The 24084-nt window shown below is 56.4% G+C and overlaps 4 protein-coding genes across 16 annotated transcripts; 2 read left to right on the forward strand and 2 right to left on the reverse strand.

Annotated features, from left to right (window-relative positions):
* Positions 1 to 138: 138 nt before the first annotated feature.
* On the reverse strand, positions 139 to 3633 carry LOC110363205 (centromere protein X-like). Of its 7 annotated transcripts, none has more exons than XR_010466898.1 (6): positions 3500 to 3622; positions 3372 to 3423; positions 3240 to 3293; positions 2972 to 3060; positions 2168 to 2659; positions 139 to 691 (listed from the first exon to the last, which is right to left on the reverse strand). XR_010466898.1 is itself a non-coding variant. In XM_065034311.1 (5 exons), exons 1-5 carry the CDS (start codon positions 3620 to 3622, stop codon positions 2645 to 2647), a joined length of 333 nt encoding a protein of 110 aa, XP_064890383.1. In that variant the 3' UTR covers positions 1985 to 2644. The 7 variants fall into 7 exon arrangements, 2 of the variants coding, with proteins under 2 accessions (XP_064890383.1, XP_064890385.1); XR_010466899.1 differs by lacking the exon at positions 139 to 691 and having other exon boundaries at positions 1985 to 2405; positions 2514 to 2659; XR_010466897.1 differs by having other exon boundaries at positions 2514 to 2659; positions 3240 to 3423; positions 3500 to 3550.
* LRRC45 (leucine rich repeat containing 45) lies at positions 3611 to 17706 on the forward strand. 6 transcript variants are annotated; one of them, XR_010466871.1, is made up of 18 exons: positions 3611 to 3834; positions 4327 to 4388; positions 4617 to 4687; positions 5006 to 5184; positions 5917 to 6045; positions 6592 to 6704; positions 7253 to 7311; positions 7421 to 7498; positions 9295 to 9430; positions 9726 to 9803; positions 9969 to 10080; positions 10225 to 10295; positions 11177 to 11269; positions 11851 to 11943; positions 12851 to 13024; positions 13119 to 13266; positions 13646 to 13898; positions 17654 to 17706. XR_010466871.1 is itself a non-coding variant. In XM_065034207.1 (18 exons), exons 1-17 carry the CDS (start codon positions 3621 to 3623, stop codon positions 13840 to 13842), a joined length of 2007 nt encoding a protein of 668 aa, XP_064890279.1. In that variant the 5' UTR covers positions 3611 to 3620; the 3' UTR covers positions 13843 to 13885; positions 17654 to 17706. The 6 variants fall into 6 exon arrangements, 4 of the variants coding, with proteins under 4 accessions (XP_064890279.1, XP_064890278.1, XP_064890277.1 ...); XR_010466870.1 differs by lacking the exon at positions 17654 to 17706 and adding an exon at positions 13985 to 14846; XM_065034207.1 differs by having other exon boundaries at positions 13646 to 13885.
* On the forward strand, positions 15534 to 20588 carry RAC3 (Rac family small GTPase 3). Of its 2 annotated transcripts, none has more exons than XM_065034277.1 (6): positions 15534 to 15689; positions 17654 to 17725; positions 17991 to 18108; positions 18667 to 18729; positions 19215 to 19374; positions 19492 to 20588. In XM_065034277.1, exons 1-6 carry the CDS (start codon positions 15655 to 15657, stop codon positions 19620 to 19622), a joined length of 579 nt encoding a protein of 192 aa, XP_064890349.1. In that variant the 5' UTR covers positions 15534 to 15654; the 3' UTR covers positions 19623 to 20588. The 2 variants fall into 2 exon arrangements, with proteins under 2 accessions (XP_064890349.1, XP_064890350.1); XM_065034278.1 differs by lacking the exon at positions 15534 to 15689 and adding an exon at positions 16222 to 16246.
* Positions 20159 to 24051, reverse strand: DCXR (dicarbonyl and L-xylulose reductase). Its single transcript, XM_065034293.1, has 8 exons — positions 23846 to 24051; positions 23685 to 23782; positions 23459 to 23613; positions 22151 to 22193; positions 21762 to 21861; positions 21538 to 21602; positions 21328 to 21445; positions 20159 to 20863 (listed from the first exon to the last, which is right to left on the reverse strand). Exons 1-8 carry the CDS (start codon positions 23904 to 23906, stop codon positions 20760 to 20762), a joined length of 744 nt encoding a protein of 247 aa, XP_064890365.1. The 5' UTR covers positions 23907 to 24051; the 3' UTR covers positions 20159 to 20759.
* Between the last annotated feature and the right edge of the window lie 33 nt (positions 24052 to 24084).

The raw sequence follows: 24084 nt of genomic DNA on the forward strand, positions 1-24084 counted from the left end.
ACTTGTCATTGTCTCCCAGCCTGGCCAGCATTTCCCTTCAGGTCTAATTACTACCAAATGCTCCCAGATGCTTTGAAGAAACTCAGAGGGAGGGGGAGGCATGAAAGAAAGGTGGAAGAGGAAAAAGGAGACTCAAAGTGGAGGGAGCAAAATGCTTTAGCAAAAGTGTTGATTGATTTCTTATAGAACGCCCAAACATAAACAGGGAACGCGTGTGGCCGCTGGGGAACGCAGCAGCACGGCGCACAGCTGCTGCTCTGAGCCCCTCATGCACAGAGCGGGCCCTTCTGGCTCTGCCAGGCTTAGAGACCCACTACAGTGGAACAAAACCCACTAACATAATGTTTAAAGTTTATTGCTTCAGTGGATGCAGCGTGGGCTGAGCCTGCACTCCGTAGGACGGACTGTGTCTCGGTTCAGGTGCTGTGTCGGGGTCGCTCTGTCCCCACAAGTCGGAGGTACCCGGTAGCCAGAGCTGCTCTGCTGAGTTCACGCAGGACGGACAGCGCTCGTGGAGGGTCACGGCGGACAGCAGCAGTCTGCTTGGGCGGACGCTGGGCTGTGCTTTCGGATGCACTACTCTGACTTTCTGAAGAGCGCAGGCAACATCAAACGTTACTGATTTGGTGAGCTGGTTTGACTCCACCAGTTTTGACAAAGAGCTGGCACCATAGCTGTCACCTGCAAGTACCTGATACGGGAAAACAGAAGGAAGAGTTTAGGGCTACAAGCCGCAGTATCGTTACTACTGTGGCAGTTTTACGGGTTCAGTGCAGGGGTGAGGACTGGGAGGCTTCAAACTGCTGCGTGCAGCTCCTGTCAGTTCTGCCCGTGCTTGTCCCTTGTGTAACTCGGCCACACATTGAACCCAATTTAATCTACTTATTCAGGATGAAAAATTGGTACTTTCAACAGCTAGACCAGAGGTCTTATTCTCCTTTGCCAATGCAAAGAACAGTTTGAACTGCTGTTGCTGTTAAAGTACCGCGGTACTACAGGCATCCACGTCAGCGTCCTCTTCAGTCAAGAATGCTTGTGTCAGGGAACTCGAGCCTTTTTAGGGCAGCAGCTTTGGGAGATGTGTCAGTAGGAGTTGGAATGGAGGGAGATGAGGATTTGAAAGCTGGAGAAGGCAAGAAGGGAGTGAATTCTGTAGGAGGGGCAGGATGTCCCGCTACTGAAAACTGCAGGCTGGTCACTGAGGTAGTTCCTACAAGGATTCCTACCTTGCCACAGAACAATATGTGCAGATACCTGCTGAGCGGGATTTGTTTCTGTATCGCTTGTGCTGTACTAGCTGGGGTTTGGGCATTCAAAGGCAGTATTACTTGCATTTTTTTGCTGTTGTCTTTTTTACCATATGGTTGTGGGGCTGGAGGCTGAACTAGGTCAGTTCCTTGATGCGTTTCATTGTACAGCTGCACAAACAGCTGTCTTGGCAAAGAGGCTGCAGTGCAGGGGACGGTGCACTCCTTAGGCTGGTACTGTCATCACAAAGAATGTGTATTAAATTGTGGGTTTAGTGGGAGTTTCCGAGCGGCTGGTGACCCAAGTGATGACCCCGACGGCCCTGGGCTGGAGGAGCACGGCGCCCCGCGGAGCCTCTGCCTCTGCACGGGGACCGGCCGCAGCGGCCGATCCCAGAGCGCAGCCGGCCCGCGGCAGCGCGCGCCGCTCCTGAGCCGCCGCCAGCCGCTTGTTGCGCGGCGCGCTGGATTTCCCAACAAAGCCGCTCAGCGGTGCGGGTCCTGCCTGCGTGTGGAAGGTTTCTGATTTCACAGCTGCCCCCGGCCGCCCCGCTGGCTGCGGGGCCAGGCTGGCCCGTGATGTGGGATTCTCACACATGCTGTTTGTTATTCTGTCCTTTTTCCTTTCGGCCTACAAAGACTGAGAGAAGAGGGTGGGTACGGGGGAAACGTTGCAAGCCTTTGAAGCAACTTGACTTTCGATGATTAATTGCAGCAAAGAGCCTACACAAGGGAGGGAGACTCGGTTTTAATTTATTGATGTTTGTGAGAACAAATTTATAGCAGAGGGGAAGCAGCTTCTGAGGAGAATATCAAATGGTTAAAAGCTTTCAAGCATTCTTTGATGTCACAGCCCTGGAGAAATACTGGAATGTAGTGAGGGACAGACACTGTTTATTTATAAAATAAAGATCAGTTACCTGCTTTTGGCAAGAGCCTGTGACTGAACTCTTGTTAACAACCTATTCATTAGACAGGCTTGGAGCTGGACCTAAAGTCCCTGCTGCAGCTGCCTGCTGAGGTGCTGAGAGCCTGACGTTTGGATGACATTTCCAGCCGTTAATCTTTCCATGCATCTCTGTGAAGCAGCAGCAGTACCTGTTTCTCGCATTAGCTGAGGAAGCAACAGCATCTCCCCGTGCTGTGAAGTACACGCTACTGGTAAAGGAATTAAAGAGCAAGATGGAAACCAGTTACACACTTGGCCGACCAAAATAAAGCATGTGCCAGCCGCTTGTCAAAAATAGCATCTGAGAGCACAGTTGCCTGAGGCTTTGTCGTCCTGGTGAAGGAGGGAGGAAACAGGAGCACAATGGCAGAGAAGGAAAAAGCTGAGACTGTTCTTCCTGGAGCCGGGCGCTCACGGTGGGGCTGGGATCTTCTGCTTCACCAGCCCTCTAGAAATCCAGCAGCTGGGAGGAGAGAGCAGCAGCCCCTGAGCGCACCTGTGTGCCGGCACCTCCGCGGAGCGCCAGCCCCGCACCCGCGCGCCCAGCCCCGCACCCGCGCGCCCAGCCCCGCACCCGCGCGCCCAGCCCCGCGCCCAGCCCCGCACCCGCGCGCCCAGCCCCGCACCCGCGCGCCCAGCCCCGTCCCGGGAGCGCCAGCCCCGCACCCGCGCGCCCAGCCCCGCACCCGCGCGCCCAGCCCCGCACCCGCGCGCCCAGCCCCGTCCCGTCCCGGGAGCGCCAGCCCCGCACCCGCCCCGCGGGCCCCGGACGCACCAGCTGCGGCAGCACCTTCTCCACATGCTCCATGTCCACGGTCCGCAGCTCCTCCGCCTGCGCCTGCCGCGCCGCCCGCGCCGCCGCCTCTGCGGGACAACCGTGAGGAAGGGCCGGGAGCGCGGTCACGGCTGCGGCGGGAGGGGCCGGGGCCCGGCGGGGTGCTCGGGGCGGGGCGCGGGGCCCGGCGGGGCGGAGGGACCCCCGGGCCGGCACCGGGCCCCATCCCGGCTCAGGCTGGCCCTGGGCCCGGCCGCTCCGTGCTCACCTCGGACAAAGACCTTCAGCATCTCCGCCATCAGCAGCAGCGCGTCGCCGTTAACTGCAACGGCGAAACGCTCAGGGAGGGAGGGGGCCGGGCCCGGCCCGGCCCAGCCCGGCCCGCCCGCCGCCCCGGTACCTCGAGTCCTCCGGTCGCGGAAGTGCCGGCGGAGCAGCCGGTCCACCGTGTCCTGCGCGGGGAAGAAGAGCGGGTGAGCGGCGGTTCGCCCGCCGGTTCGCCCGCGCCGCCCCCCGGCCCCGCCGCACCTTCCCGAAGCCGCCGCGGGTGTCCCGCTCCTCCATGGCGCGCGCGGCCGGCGCCGCCTCCCGGAAGCGCGCGCAGGGGCGGGGCGGCGGCCCGGCCGTTCCGGTGGCGGCCGGAGCGGCCATGGAGGAGTTCCGGCGGGGCTACGCGCGGCTGTGCGCGGCGCCGCAGGAGCCGGTGCTGCGGCGGCTGCGGGAGCTCGGCGGGGCGCGGGGCCGCCTGGACCTGGCGGCGCAGGGCCTGTCGCTGGAGACGTGCGGGGCGCTGGCCCGGCTGCTGCCCGGCGCCGCGCCCGTCACCGAGCTGGCGCTGGGCGACTGCGGCCTGAGCGAGGAGGGTGAGCCGGCCCGGCCAGCGGCGGCGGGCGGGCGGGACGGGCTGGGCCGGCGGAGCGGGGCCCAGTGGCTGGAGAAGGAGCGTTCGCGGTTCGGGCGGGTGAGCTCCCGCCGCTCTGCGGAGCGCGGCGGCCGCTGCTGGCCCGAAACGGACGAGCCTGGCGGCTGCTGGTGCCGGAGGATGCGGATGGTGACCTGCCGGATCCAGGCACCAGATGGTCGCATCCAGCGATGGGGATTCTCTCGGGCACAGAGAGAGAATGGAGCTGCCAGCGGGAGCTCCGTGCGGTTCTCTGCCCAGGCGCTTCTTTCTCTGAGAACACAGAAAACAACGTCCTGCTGTAGAAGTGCAGGCTCCCGCTTTCCAGCAGCAGCAGCTGTGTACCAGCCGTGTGTTTGGTCACAGCCCTGTCCCTGGGCTGGCTGTTTAAAAGGAGGCACGGGCAGGGTTACACCTGCGAAATCAATAACTCTCCTTTGTTTTGTCTGCTCAGGTGCAAAACTTCTGCTGCATGGTCTTTGCTCCAACACCACAGTCAAGGCTTTGGATTTGAAGGTGAGTCTGTTCAAACAAAATTAAGATGGATGGGGAAGGAAATAGGAACCCAAGCTTAGTCAGAGTTAGAAATAGACAGTCCTGTTGCGGGGTTGTTCTACAAGACGTGTACTTCTGTAAAGCTCTTGTTCTCGGTGCTTGGCTGCACCTTGGGGTGCGGCTGGTGGTGTTTGTGGGATGGCTGCGCCGGGGCAGTTCCCTGCTGATCGCCTGGCACTTCTGTTTCAGGGAAATAACTTGCGAACCGTGGGAGCTGAGGCTTTGGGAAAACTTCTTAGGCAGAACAAATCCATCAGGAGGTAAGAAATTGCATCTATCTGTCTTTCTGCTATTCCTGCCGGATGGAGCACAACATTAGAAAAGGGTTGAGGCTGTTTCCTGTTGGGGTAGGAGGAACGGAACGTCAAGTGGTGCAGTTTCTTATGAGGAACAGGGCAAGCGAAGGAGTGGGGAGCAGAGGTGCCCTCCGGAGGATGCAGGGCCCTTGCAGCACCCTGCTCTCTGAAACTGCATCTCTGTCAGGGGTGTCCAAGGGGGTCCTGTGGTCCAGGTATCATTCGAGCTCTTGCAACTGTCCGTTTACTCCATGAGCTCCAATTCTGTCTGATTTTCCCCAGCCTGATCTTGGAATGGAACAGCCTTGGCGTGTGGGAGGAGGGCTTCTCCTTTTTCTGCCAAGGCCTGGGAGCAAACAGCTCTCTGCAGCGGCTCGATCTGCGCAATAACCAGATCAACCATCAAGGGGCCGGGGAGCTGGCCATGGCACTGAAACACAACTCCAGCCTTCAGGAGCTGGGTAAGAGCGACTGCTCCGTTGCCACCCCTACATCTGCGTGCACACACGTGTGTATCGTCAGGCTCGCTGCAGCCTGCCGCGATCTCTGCCAGCTGGTCCCTGTTCCTGTTCGTTCCCGGTTCCTGTCAGCCTGGAGCACTTTGCAGGCTTTGTGCAGGGAGTAGAGGTGACAGTCCCGTGGCCTTTGGAGAGTGGGAGCTGTAACTGGAATCTCTGGAACCAAACCTGCAGATGAAGATCGTGCTTGGAGCAGAACAGCCCTTAGTGGAGGAGGGAGCGGCTTAATTCCCATTTGTGGGTGCTGTTGCCTGGCTCATGCCGGGCTGGGAGACTTACTTCACCCTTGCTTTTCCTTAGGAAGGAGTTTTGCCAGAATTTCATTCAGGACAATGTAGCTCTTGCTGCCAGTTCTTTCTTGTCCACAAATCATAGTTGAGGAAGGAAGGCTCACGAGATGAAATTGTGAGGGGCAGACTTGTGTACCTTTCAAACTGTAGAGGCTTCCTGTGCTTTACTGCCCTTAAAATTCATCTTTGTCCTTCCTGCTGTGTCTGTCGTTTTCCCTCCCTCTCACTCATCTTGAAAAGGGAGGCAGTGCCCACCTGTGCTTGTGCTGAGGCCAGCGCGGATTAGTCAGCCGTGCTTGTAGGTGGATGGGCAGTAGAGTTCCTCCTGAGCTGTGTTTTCCAGCAGATGTGTGACTGCTGGGGTGAAAGTTTGCTTTCTGTATAGATTTGCGTTGGAATAATATTGGGCTTCTGGGTGGCCGAGCTTTGCTGAACTGCCTGCACAGCAACAAGACCCTGAAGAGGCTGGAGCTGGCTGGGAACAACGTTCCTAGTGACATCCTGAAAGCAGTGGGTAAGTATTACCTGTTGCATGGGTAAGAGTTAGCAGCTCCCTCCCCGCTCCAGAGGTGCAGGGCACTCGCTGCTCCAGGGGAGCGCTGCCCCTTCTCTCGGTGGCATTCACACAGTGCCCTGCGCTGCTTTCTCTCGTCTCTGAATGAGGGCTGATCAGATTGGAGGCGTCGCTTCTAGCAGCAAGAGGAGAAAAATAATAGGGATTGAATTGGAGATGACTGTGGCACGTTAGTGTGAGAGAACTTGGGGTTCTGGCTTGCCTCTGAGTAGCCAAGTTTGGACACGGCCGATGCAGCGTGTCCTGTGTCCCAGGCGCAGCAGAGCCGAGTGCTCTCCTGTGGCGGGGTGGTGGTTACCCCGCACACGCTGCGCTTTTCCATTCCACCCGCCTCGTGTCTGGGGCGTGAGCACGGGCCAGCCTGAGAAGGGCCGCTGGCCTGGTGCTTCTGGCAGCCGCGGCAGCCGCGTGCTGCCGCGTCCAGCAGCGCTTGCTGTTCTGTTGCTTTCAAAACGTGCCCGTTTTCTTCTGCTCTTTCTGCATCAGAACAAGCCATGGATCACAACCAGGAACGTGAGACTATCTTGAGTGAGACCCAGAACCGAACGCACATACTCAGCAAGGAGGTTTTGAGTCTGAAGGATGAGAAGACCAGGCAGGTCAGCAATCTTACATGTTGGTAGTTCAAATGGGGCAGCTGGAATCCCGTGCTTTCCCTTGATGTCCCCATGAAACAGCCGGTGACAGGGTTATTGTGCACCTGGAGCTGCATGTCCATCTTTATGGGTGAGCACGTGGCTGAGTAAACCGGGTCCTTCCTCTGAGACAGGTTGCCCCGGAATCAGATCCGTGACAGTACAGGTACGGGCACATACCCTGCTGAACATGTTCACCTGGCATTCTGGGGTAGTTTTAATGATTTTTCACCCATATTCATGCTTTCGGTTGTTCTTTTGCAACTGGTTTGGTGTTTTCCAAGTGGTAAAAACCAAGAAATGAGAGTTTCTGTCCTTCTGACACCGAATGGTGCAGAGTCCCTGTAGCTGAGGGCGTCAGTGAGGTGTGCTGGTGAACCCACTCACCCTGCTGGTTGCTGCTTTCCGCAGAGTGGCCTGGCCTGTGTTCAGCTGTCACTAGGAACAGAAAGGTGAGAAATGTAAGTGCTTCGAGCAGTGAATTTTCTCACTGGTGTTTGCCTTGTTCACAGTTTCTGGATTTGATGGACACTATAGACAAGCAGAGAGAAGAAATAGCCAGGAGTGGCAGGTGAGCTGAATCTCTGAGTGCTTTCTGTTCTTTGACAGCAGAACTGAGCCCTCTCCGTTTCCTGGTGGAAATTACTGACCCTTTTTTTGTCTTTTTCCCCCAAATGCAGGATGTCTGCAACACAAGTCAGCCAGCTGCAGGAAGCATTGGACGAGCAGCACTCTATTATGAATTCACTGAAAGCCAAGTACGGTGGAGAAAAACCCTGTCCTGTGCTGGTCCGTGCTGTATGGGCAGTGCTGAGCAGAGCTGTTGGGAACGGGGATGACCTTGTGGAGCAGCTCCCTTACTGTTTGACTTAGTTCTGCAGTAGTATCCAGAAGTTACGGTCAGATCAGGCCTTTGGGTTTGCCATGCTAGATGTGTAGCCTGTTTTTAAGTACAATTACAGTGCATTGGTGTGAGAGCAAGTGAATTACAGGGGACGAAAAGAAAAAGCAAACATGTCAGGGATGGGCTAAGGCACGTTCCTGGCGCAGTTACAGCCTGCAGGACTCTGTACCTGCTTCCCCTGCAGCTGAAGTGTCTTCTGAGAACTGTTGCAGATATGCAGGAACCCAACCAGCAAGATTCTGTGCTTGGGAACAATGAGGCGAAGCTGCCCAAAAGCTGTGTCAGACTGTGTAGAGCCATATGCACATCACAGGGGTTAGAATTCGAACGCTGAGCCTGGCCTGTTCGGTTCTGCCAGGTGAAGGCAGTTTCCTTACGCCCAGCCCCACTGTGGACATGTCCCTTGTGTACAGTGCAAGCAAATCACTTCTGCTACCCGTGTTTAAAATTCTGTACCTAATTTTAAACGACCTACCAGTGGTATATTATGAAATATCGAGCTTTGTTCTCCTGCGAGAGCGGGCAAATCCCAGAGGGGCCCGGGCAGAGGAAACAGCTCGTGGGAGACAGCACAGGGAGAAGGCGCTGGGGAGCAGGGCAGTGGCTCCGAGCAGGCGCAGGGCTCTTGGGGAGCAGGGCAATGGCTCTGAGCAGACGCAGGGCTCTTGGGGAGCAGGGCAGCGGCTCTGAGCAGACGCAGGGCTCTTGGGGAGCAGGGCAGCGGCTCTGAGCAGACGCAGGGCTCTTGGGGAGCAGGGCAGCGGCTCTGAGCAGACGCAGGGCTCTTGGGGAGCAGGGCAGCGGCTCTGAGCAGACGCAGGGCTCTTGGGGAGCAGGGCAGCGGCTCTGAGCAGACGCAGGGCTCTTGGGGAGCAGGGCAGCGGCCATGAGCAGACGCAGGGCTCTTGGGGAGCAGGGCAGCGGCCATGAGCAGGCGCAGGGCTCTTGGGGAGCAGGGCAGCGGCCATGAGCAGGCGCAGGGCTCTTGGGGAGCAGGGCAGCGGCCATGAGCAGGCGCAGGGCTCTTGGGGAGCAGGGCAGCGGCCATGAGCAGGCGCAGGGCTCTTGGGGAGCAGGGCAGTGGCCATGAGCAGGCGCAGGGCTCTTGGGGAGCAGGGCAGTGGCTCTGAGCAGACGCAGGGCTCTTGGGGAGCAGGGCAGTGGCTCTGAGCAGACGCAGGGCTCTTGGGGAGCAGGGCAGCGGCCATGAGCAGGCGCAGGGCTCTTGGGGAGCAGGGCAGTGGCTCTGAGCAGGCGCAGGGCTCTTGGGGAGCAGGGCAGTGGCTCTGAGCAGGCGCAGGGCTCTTGGGGAGCAGGGCAGTGGCTCTGAGCAGGCGCAGGGCTCTTGGGGAGCAGGGCAGCGGCCATGAGCAGGCGCAGGGCTCTTGGGGAGCAGGGCAGCGGCCATGAGCAGGCACAGGGCTCTTGGGGAGCAGGGCAGTGGCCATGAGCAGGCGCAGGGCTCTCGGCGTGCAGGGGCCGCTGAGGCCGGAGAGCAGTGATCTCCTTTTCCCAGGGGCAAAAATGCCTTGTGTCGGTAGCTTGATTTCACTCCCTGCCAGGTGCGTGGTGACACTTGCACCGCGGGGCGTGCAGAGCTCACCGAGCACCTCCCCTGGAAGGGGTTCTGGAGGGCATGTCTCTGTGCAGGCTGCAGATGACCGAAGCTGCCCTGGCTCTGTCTGAGCAGAAGGTGCACGACCTGGGAGAGCTGCTGAGGGCTACACAACAGGAGCACAGCAGCGCGGCCGAGCGCCACTTCACGGAGCTCCAGCAGCAGGAGCAGGTGAGCTGGAGAAGCCCCAGTGAGGTTTGAGAGCAAGGTTCCAGGCAACCCCTGCTTTGAGTAGCCTGGGGGATGCTGGGTGGGATAGGCACGCGTGATTTTTTTACCACTAGTGGCTTAACAACAGCTGCCACCACAAAAATTATTGTGTAAATGAGGTGAGTGCTGTATGTGGAGAGGAGCAGTGGTGTTTATGGGGTAGGCTGGACTTAGCTGGGTGTAGCATTAGTTGGAGTAGGTTGGCAGTGCAGGAATGAAGTTGAGTACAGGTTCTTAATTTCGATTCCCTTTGCAGGAGGGCGTTGATCGGGAAAACAAGCTTCTGCGTGACTTGTCTGCTGCCAGTGAGAAAAATCTGCTCCTAAGAAGCCAGGTAGGAAAGCAAGTCCAAGACTGAGGAGTGGGACTTGGACATCGTTCACTTCTGCTCTGTATGTATGTCCTCTACTCTGATCTTCCTGTTTCTGCCAGTTGTTCTGTACAGCAAATTTTCTCTGCGAGCAGGAGAAGAAAATCCGTTGTGGTGATTTCCTTGTAGGTAGATGAGTTGGAGAAGAAGTGCAAAGCCCAGCAGGATCAGCTGTTCCAGGTGAAACAAGACTTGACCAACACGACAGCAGAGCTGAAGCTGCGGGCGGCGCAGGCTGAGGGTGCGCGGGGGGGCAGACCCGGCTCGGGGACGCCCGTGGCTGGTGTTGCAAGGGAGACGGGGTGGAGGAGTTTGTGGTATAGTATGAAATAGAGCCCGCTAGCAGGGATGTCACAGTTGTGATACGCCTGCTTTTAACCTGCAGAACGCCTGGAAGCAGAGAAGAGAAGATTTAAACAAAGTCTTGAAGACATGGAGGCCCTTCGGTTAAAAGAGGTGAGAAGGGAGTTTCTGCAGCATCCTGACGTTAGTCTCTTTGGTCCTGACATACAGGCGCCACTGGAAGCCGTTGTTGGCTGTCAGCTGCTTTAAACGAGTTTAGAAATCAGGGGGCTCGGGCGTGCTGTGGGAGCAGTAGGGCGTTCCTACAAGCTGGAGGGGTCACAGACGTTCTGCCAGCTGGTAGGATCTGGCCGCTTGCAGGAGCGTGGGCCACAGGGGTGTGCGGTTTGCAGAGGGGGCTCAGAGTCTGGCCCTTGTGCCAGCCATACCGTGCAGAGGGGTAATTGTGAATACACGGTCTTGGCGTGCTTACTGAAATACGGGTGCGTTAGTGGAGGAAACTGAGACATACGTACTCGATACAACCAGTCCTTCAACAGGGCTCAGCCTGCTAGTTCCTTCTCTGTTATGTTTTAGGGGAATTTTGTCCGAGTGTGGACAGGACAAGAGGCTGTGACCAGCTCTCTTTGGAGTGTTTATTGAGGTGTGGAATCTCTCAAAAATAAAACTATACCAATAGATGTCTCTGAAGATTTTGAAAACTTGTTAGCAAAGATGTAGGCCAGCAAGATTTCAGCAACATTACAAGTAGAAAACGAATTCCTGGTGTTTCATACCACTTGAAGATGAGAGCTGGGACTCTGTATCTTTCATCTTGGCCTGCAAGGGATCTCTGTCTAGAGTTCCCGCTTTCTAGAGGGCAGATTCTGTAGGACACTGTCCTGGTGGCGCTCTGAGGGAGGCAGGAGTTGTTCTTCGGCGGCGGGTGGGTGCAGGAGAGGATGCTCTCAGTGGTGCCGCGTGGCCGTGCTGCTGTGCCTGCGGACGGGAGTGCTTTCCTGGCACGTGCTGAAGCGGTTTCTGCTGCTTTGCAGGTGGATCATATGACGCAGCACATGGAGAGCAGTGAACGCTCCATGCAGGACAGGATCCAGCGGCTGGAGACCATCAGGATGGCTCTGGAGGAGGTGAGAACAGGCGCTCCGGTCGCGTTGGGATGCTTGGGTAGTGGTGGCAGGAGAAAGCTGCCAGGAGAGCTTTGTGGAGTCTTCGTTGCTCACCTGCGTAAAGATCGTCGTGTGCTGTAGGGAGGAACAGAAAACAGCGGTTTGCCAGCTGGAGTAATTTTTACTGTTTTGGACTGAGAAAGGAGAAGGTTCCACAGCGAAACTTGTAGGTTGTGCTTGGACAAAAATCAAGTTGCTGTTGATCACGGTTAGATTCTCACCAGGATTTGACTTCACTGGTTTTCCACGTGGTCTCAACTAGTGTAGCATATTCCTCCACATCTGTTCCCCCAGCTGGATCCAGCGCTGCCCTCTCCTATTCCCCTGTCTTTGGAAAACTTCACCCATTGCTCGCACTCATGTAACTGGAATTCTCACTGAGTTTAGATGGCAGCCTCGGGGTGAGACAGTGCTTGGCCGGGCTTTGTCTTCCTGCCCTGGGGGGTGCGGCTGCATCACTCGTAGCCGGCAGTTGGAAGCTGCCCGTGTTTTCTGGTCAGTGTTGCGCTTCTCTGGAGTGATGGTTCACGTTTCTGCGCCAGGAGCTGAGCCGAGTCAGAGCAGCGGCACTCGCGGAGCGCGGCCAGGCGGAGGAGGAGCTGATCAAAGTCCGGAATCAGGCGCGGCTGGAGGAGGTGAGACCAGACCTGGCCGTGGAGGCAGTGGGAACGGCCGCCCGGCCTCTGCTTTTGTCTTGGGGAACTGATGAGTAACTCCCCGCTCTGGGTTTCACTGGCCTGCAAATAATGTGATTTCTATGGAAGGAGTCCTGAAAAGTCTGCTTTGAATTGTCTCCAGAATGTGACCAGCTATCCCCACTTGCTCCGTACTTCCCATCAGTGACAGAATTGATACAGGTATTGTCGTAGCAGATTTCAGCTCAGTTGCAGCTTTTGAAGCTACCCATCAGATGTCAGTCCTCCCGTTTGACAGCAGCTTTCGTGGGCTGCTCCTGCTTCTCTGGGCTCAGGGGAATTTCTGCAGCTGGCTACTGCTGCTGGATGAAAAAGTCACTTTAGAATTGAACTTCGTGAAAATGGTAATAAAGTCAACAGCCTGTGAAAGAGAACAACTGTTGGAATGTTTACTTACATGTAACATCACAAGAGGAGATACTTTACCGAGTTACAAACATGTAAAAGCTGCCACGTGCGTCTGTACGGGACACGGCAGTTGCGGGGCTGTGCGCAGCGGCGTGTCGGGGCCGTGGGGACGTGGAGGAAGGGAGCACAGCAGTGGTTGTCAGCGCTGGTGCTGGTGTCGGTGCTTCTACCAGGGATTTGCCTCTGTTTCTCAGCACTCGAGTGGTGCTTTGCAGTGTCTCCGTCAGAATGTGATCCCTGGCAGCAGAAAGCAGCTCGGATTCACTTCTGAATGCATGGGGGAGATGACGTGTCTATCAGGGCTCAGTCCTGTGCTTGTTCTTCAGTGCCAGTTGACTCAACCAGGGGTTCCTCACTGTGTTGGGAACAAAAAGGGGAGAATCCCTCTGCAGGAATGGAATGGGACTGATGTACTTTCATTTTCCTTTGTGTCTTATAGCAGCAACGACTAGAACACCTAGAAGAGAAGCTGCGGCTGGTGACTGAGTCGCGGGATGAAGCTCAGCACTGCTGCCTTAAGCAGAAACAAATGGTTGCTGAGGCCCAAGCCAAAGCCAGTCAGTTGAGCCTGCATGCTGACGGACTCAGGAGGCGGCTTGAGGAACTTCAGCAGGTAATTTGGGCTGGAGTAGAGATGCGGTCACCACAGGGGTGGAACACGTTGCTGAAGTTGTTTGGTTGTTCATGGATTTGTCTTTGTGTGTCAGGACCTGAACAGTAAAGAAGAGGAGAAAGTGACAGAGGTGAATAAAGTGAAAGCGGAATTACAGGAGCAGGTCGGGCACCTGCAGGCTGAACGCGCAGCACAGGAAGGGCTGAGAGAGAAGATTGCAGCCCTGGAGAGACAGCTGAAAGGTGATGGATCCTTTGGTGCTTCTCGGATGGTAATGCTGCGGTACCCTACAGCGGGCCTGGAACTGGGCTGTGCCTACAGGCTGCGCCTGTGGCTGTGAACTGCACCCTCCCTCCCGGTGCATTTGCAGGGATTCTTGTCATTTTATAGAAACCAAGGCTTCGATAACTGCTCGAAGCTGCACAGCAAGCAAAATGTTTGGATTTCCTGCACAGTGAAGTGGAACATCTTGTCTGTGCAAAACCTGTCACGTTTTCTCATGCAGCTTTTCTTGGGTGCCTGTTGGCTGTCCTGCTTCTGTCGTTTTGGCTGTGCCTGTAGCATGTTCCTGTTTATTCTAGGGGCACCCTAATTTTCTTTACTGCTGCTCTTCTTTCACAGCCCAATCAAGTAACCACCGTGAGGCACTGCTGGACAAGGAAGCTGAAATCTCTGTGCTGCTGGAGAAGCTGAGAATGAAAGAGGCTGACATCTCCAGGATGAGGGAAGAAGAGGCCCAGCGAGCAAGGTTCTTGCAGAACGCCATCATGGCGTATGTGCAGGGCTCCCCCTTAGGAGCCCACAGCTCTAGGAGATGAGCGCTTGGCTTAAAGAACCCAGGTGCCTGCTGTCAGGAAGAGGGTGAGCAGCTCAGGTACAGCCCCGTCTTTCCGAGCGGGATAGTTTTGTCATAGTGGGGTGACACAGAGGCTTGCAAAAATAATTGCTCTTGCTCTTCAGAAATCTTATTCCCGACCCCATAAAGGAGAGGAGGAAACAACCATCCAGGGCTGGGATAGAGGCTCGTGGGTCTGAGGTCATGATGTGGAGCCCCTGCCCTGCGCTGCTACAGCACGTGAAGCGTTTCTGTGTCCTTTTATACAGCACCAGTTGTTACCAGGGAGCTGTACATTCCCTGGACTGTGGTCATTCTGCAGTATTTGTTTGGATCTTCACAGTGAAACCTGATAAATGATGGGCAGCAGTGTTTGCAGGTCCCTGTAGGTGGGAGACATTCACTGTGCTCGTGGGAAACCAAAGCTGCTGAAACACCAGATCTTACCCACCAGTGCTCACAGGCGGCAGCAGAGTCTGGCAGGGCTCGCGTGGGCTCCTCGGCCTGCCCTCCGCGCTGGTGGCTGTGGCGACGGGCGGGAGGTAGCCGTCCGTTACCTGCGGAATCGGCTGCGCGGCGGCTGGACAGCTGGGCTTTGGCTGCGGTTTGCAGAGCGGGGGCCGGGGGGGTCAGCGTCTGTGCTTCCTCGCTGTGAACTGCGGCCCCTGGCCGGAGTTCTTGTGGCCAGAACGCAACAGGGTTTCGTTCTGCTGTGACAAATGGCGAAAGTGTCCTGCTGGCTTGTTGGGAGCCCAGTGCCGGTTTCTGTGTCCGGGAGAGCAGCGGTGCTGCTGGGCAGAGAGCACAGAGGGCAGAAGGAGCTTCCTTTTCCCGGCAGCACACGTCCCCGTGTGGCGTGCAGAATGGGAATGGGTGCAAGGGTCTGAATCGGGGAGAGCTGAGTTCCTGCAGGAGTCTGTGCTGGGGAAAATGAACTTGTGGTGCATGTTTTGAGAGGCAACTGGAAAATGAAACTCTCTGTGCAGACTGGTTGGTTTGTGTTTGTGATTTTTCATATTGGGTTTTGCTCCGCTTTTTTAAGAAAAAGCTTTTGTATTTTGCTGTGACACTGGACCATGGATGGATGGAGGGGCCCACTGCTGTGTAGGTCCTGCCGCCCGGTCCCGGAGCTGAAAGGCTGTTAAAGGTGGGTAAGCCGAGTATGTCTACAGATCATGGTTCTGAACTCAAGTAACAGCGAAGGCACAAGGAGAGGAGAAGGGCCAGTGCTGGCGGGTGCTGGGCGCTCTGTAGCGCAGCAGGAGAGGGGAAGGTGAAGCCTGCTGTTCTATCTGTGTTCTGGCAGAGCTCGTGGAACGGGGGAGGGATCCGGTGGTCATCCTGCAGCGCCGCCGCTGCTGCACCTGTGCTCCTCGGCAGGTGAACGTGAAATCTGCAGCTACGGTGCAAGCAGATGTTGAAGCTTCATCCTTCCGCAGGCGGCCGTGCGGTGCGGGAGCGGCCGTGCGGTGCGGGAGCGGCCGTGCGGTGCGGGAGCGGCCCCGCGCGGGGCCCGTCGGCCGGTACCGGCAGCAGCCGCGGGGGGAGGCGGAGGGGAGGCCGCGTGCTGCAGAGCGGCGGGAGGAGCGCGCCGCTCGCGCCTTTCTCCTCCGGCCGGGCCCCGGGACGCGGCGCTACCGGCGCGCGGGGCGGGGCGGGGCTGGCGCGGGGCGGGGCCGGCGCGGGGCTGGCCCCGCCCCCGCCGCAGGGCTCGGCCGCGCTCGGCTCGGCTCGGCTCGGCCCCGCCCGCGCGGGCTGTCACTGCGGCGGAGCGCGGCGCCGCCATCGCGGGCAGATGCAGGCGATCAAGTGTGTGGTGGTGGGCGACGGGTGAGTGCGCGGCGGCCGCCTCGGCCCTCCGCGGCCCCGCACAAAGCGGGCCCGGCCCCGCGCCGCCGAGGGACGGGAGGGAGGGCCCGGCGCGGCCCCGCCCCGCGGCCCGGGGGAGCCGGCTCCGCCAGCGGGAGGCGCGGCGCTGGGGCCCGGCCCGGCCCGGCCTGAAGCGCCGCGGGGCCCGGGCGGGGCGGGCGGGAGCGCGGCGAGGCTGCCCCGCCCGGCCGCGGTGTCCCGGCCGCGGAGGGACGGGCCGGGCGGCGGCTCGGGGCCGCGGGGGCGGCGGCGAGGCCGGGCCGGGCGGCTCCGCCGGCGCAGGTCGGGCCTGGTGCGGCCGCGGCCCCGCCCGGCGCCTCCCGCTCCCTCCGCAGCTCGGGAACTTGGGTCTGCGTCTCTCAGCAGTTCCGCATCTGGGGCTGTAGTGTCTGGAAAACAAACACCTGCTTTTCCGGGGCTGTAAACCTTCTCCTCGTTATTGTATTAGGTGCCTGTGTTTCGCTGTTTTTTGACATAAAAGCGCGATTCATCACAAAGTCCTCACTAAAAATCTTGAGGTTTGCAGGTTTCTCTCGTATCTCCTTTTGTTGTTTGTGTTCCAAGGTGAAACATGTTGCTGTTCCTGGTTTTACCGTGTGCCTCTCATCATCATTCTTGCTCTTTAGGCTTTTCCTATGTGTCTTTTTTTTCTGGGAGCACATCTGTATGCGAAATGCAGGCATGCAGTAGATTTATGGTGCTTCGTAACTTTTCCTAGCTTGTCTTGCGTGTTTTTCCTCATACTTCCTGTTTGTTTTTCTGAATACCACAGCAAACACGGAGCTGAGGTACGGAGAACTGAACGTGAACTGGCCTTAGGCAGGGGCTGCTCTGTCCGCTCTCCCGTGCGTGCCACCCCCTCGCATACGCCCTCAATTCGAAGGCCTTGCAGGTTGTAGCCCGTGGAGTCTAAGGAGAGGTGCAGGAGAAGGAGACACCCCCCAATACAGCACAGCCTTGTCACGGTGGGGAGAGCAACAAGGGAGCTTGGCCTGTTGGAAAAAGACTTCAGCTGAAGGTTTGCAGGCCGGTCTTGTGCCTTAAGACCAAATTGGCAGTGCAGAGACTAAGTGAACTTGGATACCAAACCACTTCGATCATAGATACGTGTGCTTTTTGTGAATTGTGTGACTTCCTGCTTTGGTAGGGAGGTTGCGGCTCAGGAGGAAGGCTGGGCTGCTCAGTGGTCGGTCCCTGTTCCCCAAGAGGGGGCCTGGTCTGTGGGGAGAGCGGGGTGCCCCACCGCAGTGGTCCTCACCGTGCTCTGGCTCGTCCTGATGAGGGACCGCAGGGTCCTCTGGGGTCTCTTGCTTATTCCTGAAGCCTTCCCTTGTGCCGCTCCAGTCGCGGAACTGGGTAGAGGATTCCCATCGCTGCTGGCTGTTCAGCTTCACCCAGGCTCCTAGCAGACAGCTTTCCCTGGCACTCACAGTCCGTTTCTCTGGAAGGTTCTCTGCACTTCACAACTTTCACAGGTTTTTTACACTTCTGGGACTCCTAAGTTTACCAACACTGAACTCCTGTATCTCAGGAGCTTGAATAATTCTTGTGTTGCTGCATGTTTTTTCAACTCGCTGTTCACCTGTTTTGCTAGATAATTATGGATGTGTTGAGCCTAGCACAGAACCCTAATTTATTTCCTCTCTTTTGGTTCCTGGAACAAATGTGGTTTTGCCTGATTGTTTGCTGAGGCTGAATGGGTGGGGAAACGAGTGGGAGAGAGCAGGGCCAGGTGAGTGCCCAGGCAAGGAGCACGTTGTGAGCGCAGGCCTGGTCCCTGACACCTGGGGCGTTCCAGCCTTCTACAGGTTGGTTTTTTCATACAATAACTTTTTACCTAACTCATTTTTTTGGTGGGGAAAGGGTGAGTTTGCAATGTCTTCTGCCGTATTTTTCTTTATGCTTGTCTCTCTGGTCCTCTGCAGAGCTGTCGGGAAGACCTGCTTGCTGATCAGTTACACCACGAATGCCTTTCCTGGAGAATACATCCCCACCGTGTGAGTGATGGCTTTGGGTTTCAGTTGGTTTTTGCTCTGTATGCACATATCTGTAAAAGCTGGTTCTGTAGGTGAGGAGAGGCTGTTCCACATCGGCCTATAAACTTCGCATGGGAAGACAGTGCCAGTGGGATGTGAGGAGGGCAGACTGTCCCCTCTGGAACTGTGTTGCAGTGTCCTCTCCTGATTCACTGCCCTGGGTTCCATGTGAAGAGATGCGTGGGTCACAAGAAGATTGTTACTGATGAGGACTCTTCCTTGGCAGGTTTGATAACTATTCTGCCAATGTCATGGTAGATGGAAAGCCAGTGAACCTAGGCCTCTGGGACACAGCAGGGCAGGAGGATTATGACCGACTGCGGCCTCTTTCCTATCCACAGACGGTGAGTGCTGAGCTTGGAGTGGCTTGTAACTGCTCCCTTTTGGGGATAGGGAGGCTCCCAAGGACAGCAGACTCCTTTCCTTTGAGGAAAATCTGGGTCTCATCCCTACTTCTTAATGGTGTTTGAACAGTTCTGTGTGCCACCGGGAGGCTCAGGTGCAAGGGATGGCGTGGGCCCGCTGTGCCGAGCCACGTTCCGTGTTCCCGTTCCCTCTCGGTGGCACAGCTCAGCGTCGGGCTGCGCGAGGAGCGTTTCCCTGGCTGCAGCAGTTCCCAGGGGCCCGTACATGGGGTGGCGCGCTCAGCACTGTTAAGGTATTTGTGGCCGCAGGCTCTTAACGTGCAGCGCCCAGTGTTACACAAGACGACAAAGTCATACAATCAAGTTCATTCCTTCCCTCTCTGAATTAGTTTAGCAGCCTTAGTGGGGAAAGACTTCTTAGAGACACAGTCCTTGATTGTGGGAGGAGGTTGTCCTCTGTAAGGCTCCCTCTCCACCCTCCCTCCATTATCTCTACCTGTTTCTTTCTACACAGCTGACCCTCTTGTTTCCACACAGGATGTTTTCTTGATCTGCTTCTCCCTTGTGAGTCCGGCCTCCTTTGAGAATGTCAGAGCTAAGGTAAAGTATTCTCCTAGGTGAAACAGTGGGAGGAACCAGTGAAGTCCCCTGCCCTGCCCTGCCCAGCAACACCTACAAGCCCAACATTTCTAGCAGTCACATTTCGATAAGAGAAGGTCACAGTCTGCAGGCTTGATGAAGAGGGGCTTACGTTTTATTCATTACTTCTTTGGCTAAGTTTTTGCCTTTTCAAATTTGCATCTTAAAGAAGAGATGTCTTAGAAGCTAAAAGGCAGCTAAGGGAAGTACCGTGCGCAGAGTTGGCTGGTGCTGTCTGTCATGATTCCATGTCTCGGTGCCTTCATTATTACATCTGCATCAATCTCTTTCTGCAGAGTATCCTCAGAACTGTAGGCAGAAGTATCCTATTTAGGCGTTGCCATTATATCGGATAGTAGTAAAAACCTTGTTCCTAACAGTAAATGCATCCTTACGGTTGCATCTACTGCTGTAGCTACTGTTCTTATCGTGCCTCTCCTTTTCAGTGGTACCCTGAGGTCCGACACCATTGCCCAAATACACCCATCATCCTGGTGGGCACCAAGCTGGACTTGAGGGATGATAAGGACACCATTGAAAGGTTACGTGATAAGAAACTGGCCCCCATCACCTACCCCCAAGGTCTGGCCATGGCTCGGGAGATCGGTGAGTCTGGTGTGCTGGCAGATCTCCATGGCACTGAGCTTTTTGGTTTGGAGTGGGTGAGGGGCAGTACGTCCTGCTAGGACTGGAGTGCTTGAGCTGGAGCTCTCTTTCCCTTAGGGTCGGTAAAGTACCTCGAATGCTCTGCCCTGACGCAGCGGGGCTTGAAGACGGTGTTTGATGAAGCCATCCGGGCTGTGCTCTGCCCACCGCCTGTGAAGAAGCCCGGCAAAAAGTGTACCATGTTTTGAGGGCTGTGGCCTAGGCGCTGGCTCAGCATGTTGTCGTCCTCTGACAGATTGCATATTAGCTGGGTGTTTCTGGAGGGGGCTGGAATGTGTAGGGCCCTTCATCATGTACGAAGTCAGTGTTTTTTAAATGTCTCTTTGATTTAACGTCAGTGTTGATGTGAAGGGGCAGTGGGGGCAGGAGACTAGTTGGGGACTGTACAGTCCCCGGGGAGGTACAATGGGGAAGGCAAGGTAGCTCCTTGGGGCAACAGGCTGCTTTGGCTCTCCTGAACTCCACGATGACAGGGCTGAGACATCCATCCTGTCCCAGAAACACCTGGTTTCAACTTGCAGGTGAAACAGGTGGTGAAGATCCTTGTGGGAGCAGGGAGGACAGGAACGGTGCCGAAAGACAAGAGCAGCTGGGAGAGCAATAGGGTCTCCTTGCCTCGTCTGCTGCGGCTAATGGTTAACAAACTGGTGCTCTAGCAGATACGTGCCTGAGACTGTTAAATCATAACCAGCCTGGAAGGGGTCGAAGTAAATGAGATACGAGCTGAAGAACTAATCATTAGGTGCTTTATTGGATACTAGCCAAACTCAGCGAAACAGCTCTGTGCAGTTGATGTATTTGCCTCTGGGTGTGCACACCCTAGGACACCATGGTGCTGCTCCCCCCATCAGTCTTTAGCAGGGCCTCCCCCCCAAATCCAGTCTCTGCAGAGCAGGACTGTGGTTGTTGCCCCTGTTTTGTTTTGTTTTGTTTTTTACTAAGAACAGCAAAGGAAGCAATGAGGAGTCTGCTAACTTCTTTCCCTTCCCATTGGAAGTGCAGGTGGGCTCTATGGATTCGGACAGAACAGGGAGAGCTTCTGAAGGGTTGTGGGGGGAATAGGGTTGGAAGAAAGACAGGTCTGATTTCTAATCATCATGTAGAGTGACAAGATAAAACCTTATTTGGTGCAATAAACATTCTTCATGACAGCGTATGTGAGCTTTACTATATAGCAGCCTTCTAAAGGTAATTTTCTGCCTCACTTCTCATACAGGTTCCTCTTCTCCAGCAAGACTGGGTCTGTGTCATTGTTTTCTATCCAGTTTACATCTATGCAGTACTAGTATGAGAATGCAGGCCAGGTGTGAAATGCGGGTGTCATCTTAGGAGACAAGAAATCCCCCATCAACCATCAGTGAGCTGCCCGTTGTCATAGCACTCTTGTCACTCAGCAGGAAGAGTATGCTGTTCACCACATCATCCACCTCTGGAATCAAACAGAGAACATCCGATGCCCCCCTCAAATTGTGCTAGAAAAGCAAGCATCCCAAAAGGTATGTCTTTGACCCCTACATGTCACTGCAGCAGGGAAATATTTCTGCCCCCAGACTGTGCTTGATGCAGTGTACAGGACAGCGTGGCTGAGAGCTGGACATCAAAAAGTCCTTGTTGTGATCAAACAATATTTAGTTCACAGCAAGCTCCTATGCTCCCCTCCCAGTCGTATTTATGAACAGTAAACCAAGTGCATGTCACTTGTCCTGAGAAGGCTGTGGAAGAGGAGAGATAAGGTTGATTCTCACCCCGTCCTCATGAAGTGTTTAGGAATTCAACCACAGCCCTTCAGCAGAGTTGTGACCTTGCCCACAAAAGCAGCAAGGTCCCTATCGCTGTGATGTTAATTAGAGGGAACAAAAGAGCCCAGCCTGGCAACAAAGCTACACCACTGACCTGCAAACTTTCCCAGAGGAATCCGATTAATCATGGCAGCAGATTTCTGAGGGTCACTCCAGTTAATTCTCCCCATGTCAGTCATAACCACGGTGGGGTTCACAGTGTTCACCCTAATCTGGGACAAAAGCAACAAGCAATCTAACCAGGCTGCTCTGAGAGGAAATGCTCAGGTTCAGCTTTCACACTTTATCTCAGAAGGAATCCTACCTTGTGGGGTCCCAATTCCAGTGCCATTACCTTGCTCAGCATATCCAAAGCACTTTTTGTGGAACCTTCAAGACAAAGGAAGAACAGAGGCATTTAAGTGCTTAGCGCTGATCTAGAACACACGCAAGGATTTCACTGCCCAGAACCGGCAGCCAGCAGCTCGGTGGCCGTGTCTCCAGCTCATCCAAAAGGAGCGGGGCACTGCTACAGCTAGACATACTTACAGTAAACAGCATGATCCCACAGAGCACGCTGGGAGGCCTGGCTAGAGACATTTACAATAGCACCCCGCACCCCCTGGGCAATCATCTGCCGAGCAACAATCTGGGGGAGGGAAGGGAAAAAGAAAAAGGGATGCCACAATTGTACCAGGAGAAATCATTGTTTCATTCAGCAGGAATCTTGCTGGGCTACTGTGGTGGCCAAAAGAGTAAAAACATCCAGAGGAAGAAATCCTCGCTGCCTCCCGCTTACAAGAGAATCAAAGCAAGAGTGGAGGGGCTGACTTGGGCTTCAGTCCCTTTAGCCCCACAGGGGGCACTTATCTCTGCCGTGCAGAACAACTTAGTCACCAATGTTCTTGGAGACAACTGCAGTGACAGTTCTTCCTCACCTGGGAAACATGAAGCACAGCCCCAAGGTTCACATCAAGAGACCTACAAATAAACAAAAGTTAAGTTACAGCGCTTGTAGCCCAGGCCAGGGAGGATTTGTTTTGGGAGGCAGCAGCGGACGTGCTGCTGGTGTCTCAGGAGTACTGGTAGTCCTCCAGAACCCAGAAATGCCAGGCGGGCCCGTGGGACCGTCATCCCGCTGCCAGCGAAGGGCGGTGGGTGTCGGGCAGTCAGCCTGGTGCCTGGTGGCGCCTCGTGCACCGTCCTGGCTCCAGCAGGCCTCTGTTCTTTAGCAGGCTCCTGGCGTTCCTCTGTTAAAGGTTAAACAGCCCCAGGCCTCAGCCAGTGACAAGGCTTCGGTCAATCAAACCCTCCACAGGGCTTTAAAATAGCAAATCTGCTGTAAGACAGGTAGAAGCAGTTTGGTTTTTTTTTTCTATTTGCCACAAAGCCCTTCCTTGCTGAGGTTTTTTTAACCTACTCGTTTTGCAGAATGGTCTTAGTAGACTCCATACCTTTTATATTCTAGTCACAAATTAATCCTTTTTTACAGGCTCACAGTAGCCCTTTTTAATGTTGGAACAAAGCATGACCCATCTTCTCAGAGGGAAACACCATAAGCTGTATCCTAGAGCTTATGCCCACCTGGAGCTACAGATCTCTTGAGAGAAAAGATGTCATGTTATTGCAGTAAGCGAGTTTAATTTTGTGATGTGACAGTTTTATGCTCCCTTACCTGGCTTTATCTGAATTGTCTTAGACACCTGCCTTTCAGTTTAGCAGAGGCTTGAGCTGGAGCTAGACTGGAAGCTCTGAGCTCGGTTAACAGCAAGAGGCTCTTCTGTACTGCGTGGGCCGGATGGTGTGTGCACACCACCATCTCAGACACGAAACTGCAGGTTCTGGCTACTCATTAACTGTGTGGAATAGCGTCAGTGTTTCACTTGGTTTCCTTTTGATGGTTACAGGGTGAAAGGTGATTATGTGAAGTATGAAAAGACGGGAAAAAGAGAGAGCAGACATGAGCAGTAACAACCAACAAACCATGGAGGCGTTTCTAACAGCGTGTCGGGTTGTGTGGTACTGTGCACCAGCCGCTGCTTTTCCCGAGACACCGGTGTCTCCGCCACAGCCGCAGCCGCTCGCGTTCTGAGGCTCAGCCCGCGGGCGGGGAGCGGGGCCGGGGTTGCCGGGCACCCACCGGGCCCCCGCCGGGCACTCACCGCTGCCGGGGCCCCCCAGGCACCCACTGGGCACTCACCGCTGCCGGGGCCCCCACCGCTGCCGGGCCCCCGCCGGGCACTCACCGCTGCAGGGCCGCCCGCGTCACCTCCAGGAAGGGCTGCAGCAGCGCCACGGCCGCGTTGTTCACCAGCAGCTCGAACGGCCCCGCCGCGCTCAGCGCCGCCTCCGTGGCGTCCCAGTCGGCCAGGTCCAGGCACAGGGTCTCGATGCCGGGGCACTGCGGGGGGCACGGCGGGGTTACCGGGGGCCGGCCCGAGGGAGGGGAGGGCGGTCCGGGGATCCCGGTACCTCTCTCGCCAGGCTCTCCAGGTCCCCCGCGGTGCGGCTCAGCGCGGTGACGCGGGCCCCGGCCCGGCTCAGCGCCACGGCCACGGCGCGCCCGATCCCTGCGGGGACACGGCGTCAGCCCCGGCCCCCCGCGCCGCCCGCCCCCCCCGCCGCCCGCCCACCTTTGCCGGCGCCGGTCACCAGGGCCCGCCGGCCGCGGAAGCTGCTGGGCTGCGGCTCCATGCTGCGGGCGCTCTGCGGGCGGGCCCGGGGCCGAGCCGGGCGGGGCGGCCCGAGCGGCCGGGGCGGGTCAGCACACGCGGGCGCTTTTTGGCCTCGGGCACCACAACAGCCGACAGGAGGCTGCAGGCTTCTGGATTACAGCGTTTATGGTCCATTTCTAACGTAAAGAACATGTCAC

Source organism: Columba livia, chromosome 18 (assembly GCF_036013475.1).
Source record: "Columba livia isolate bColLiv1 breed racing homer chromosome 18, bColLiv1.pat.W.v2, whole genome shotgun sequence".
Lineage (NCBI taxonomy): Eukaryota > Metazoa > Chordata > Aves > Columbiformes > Columbidae > Columba > Columba livia.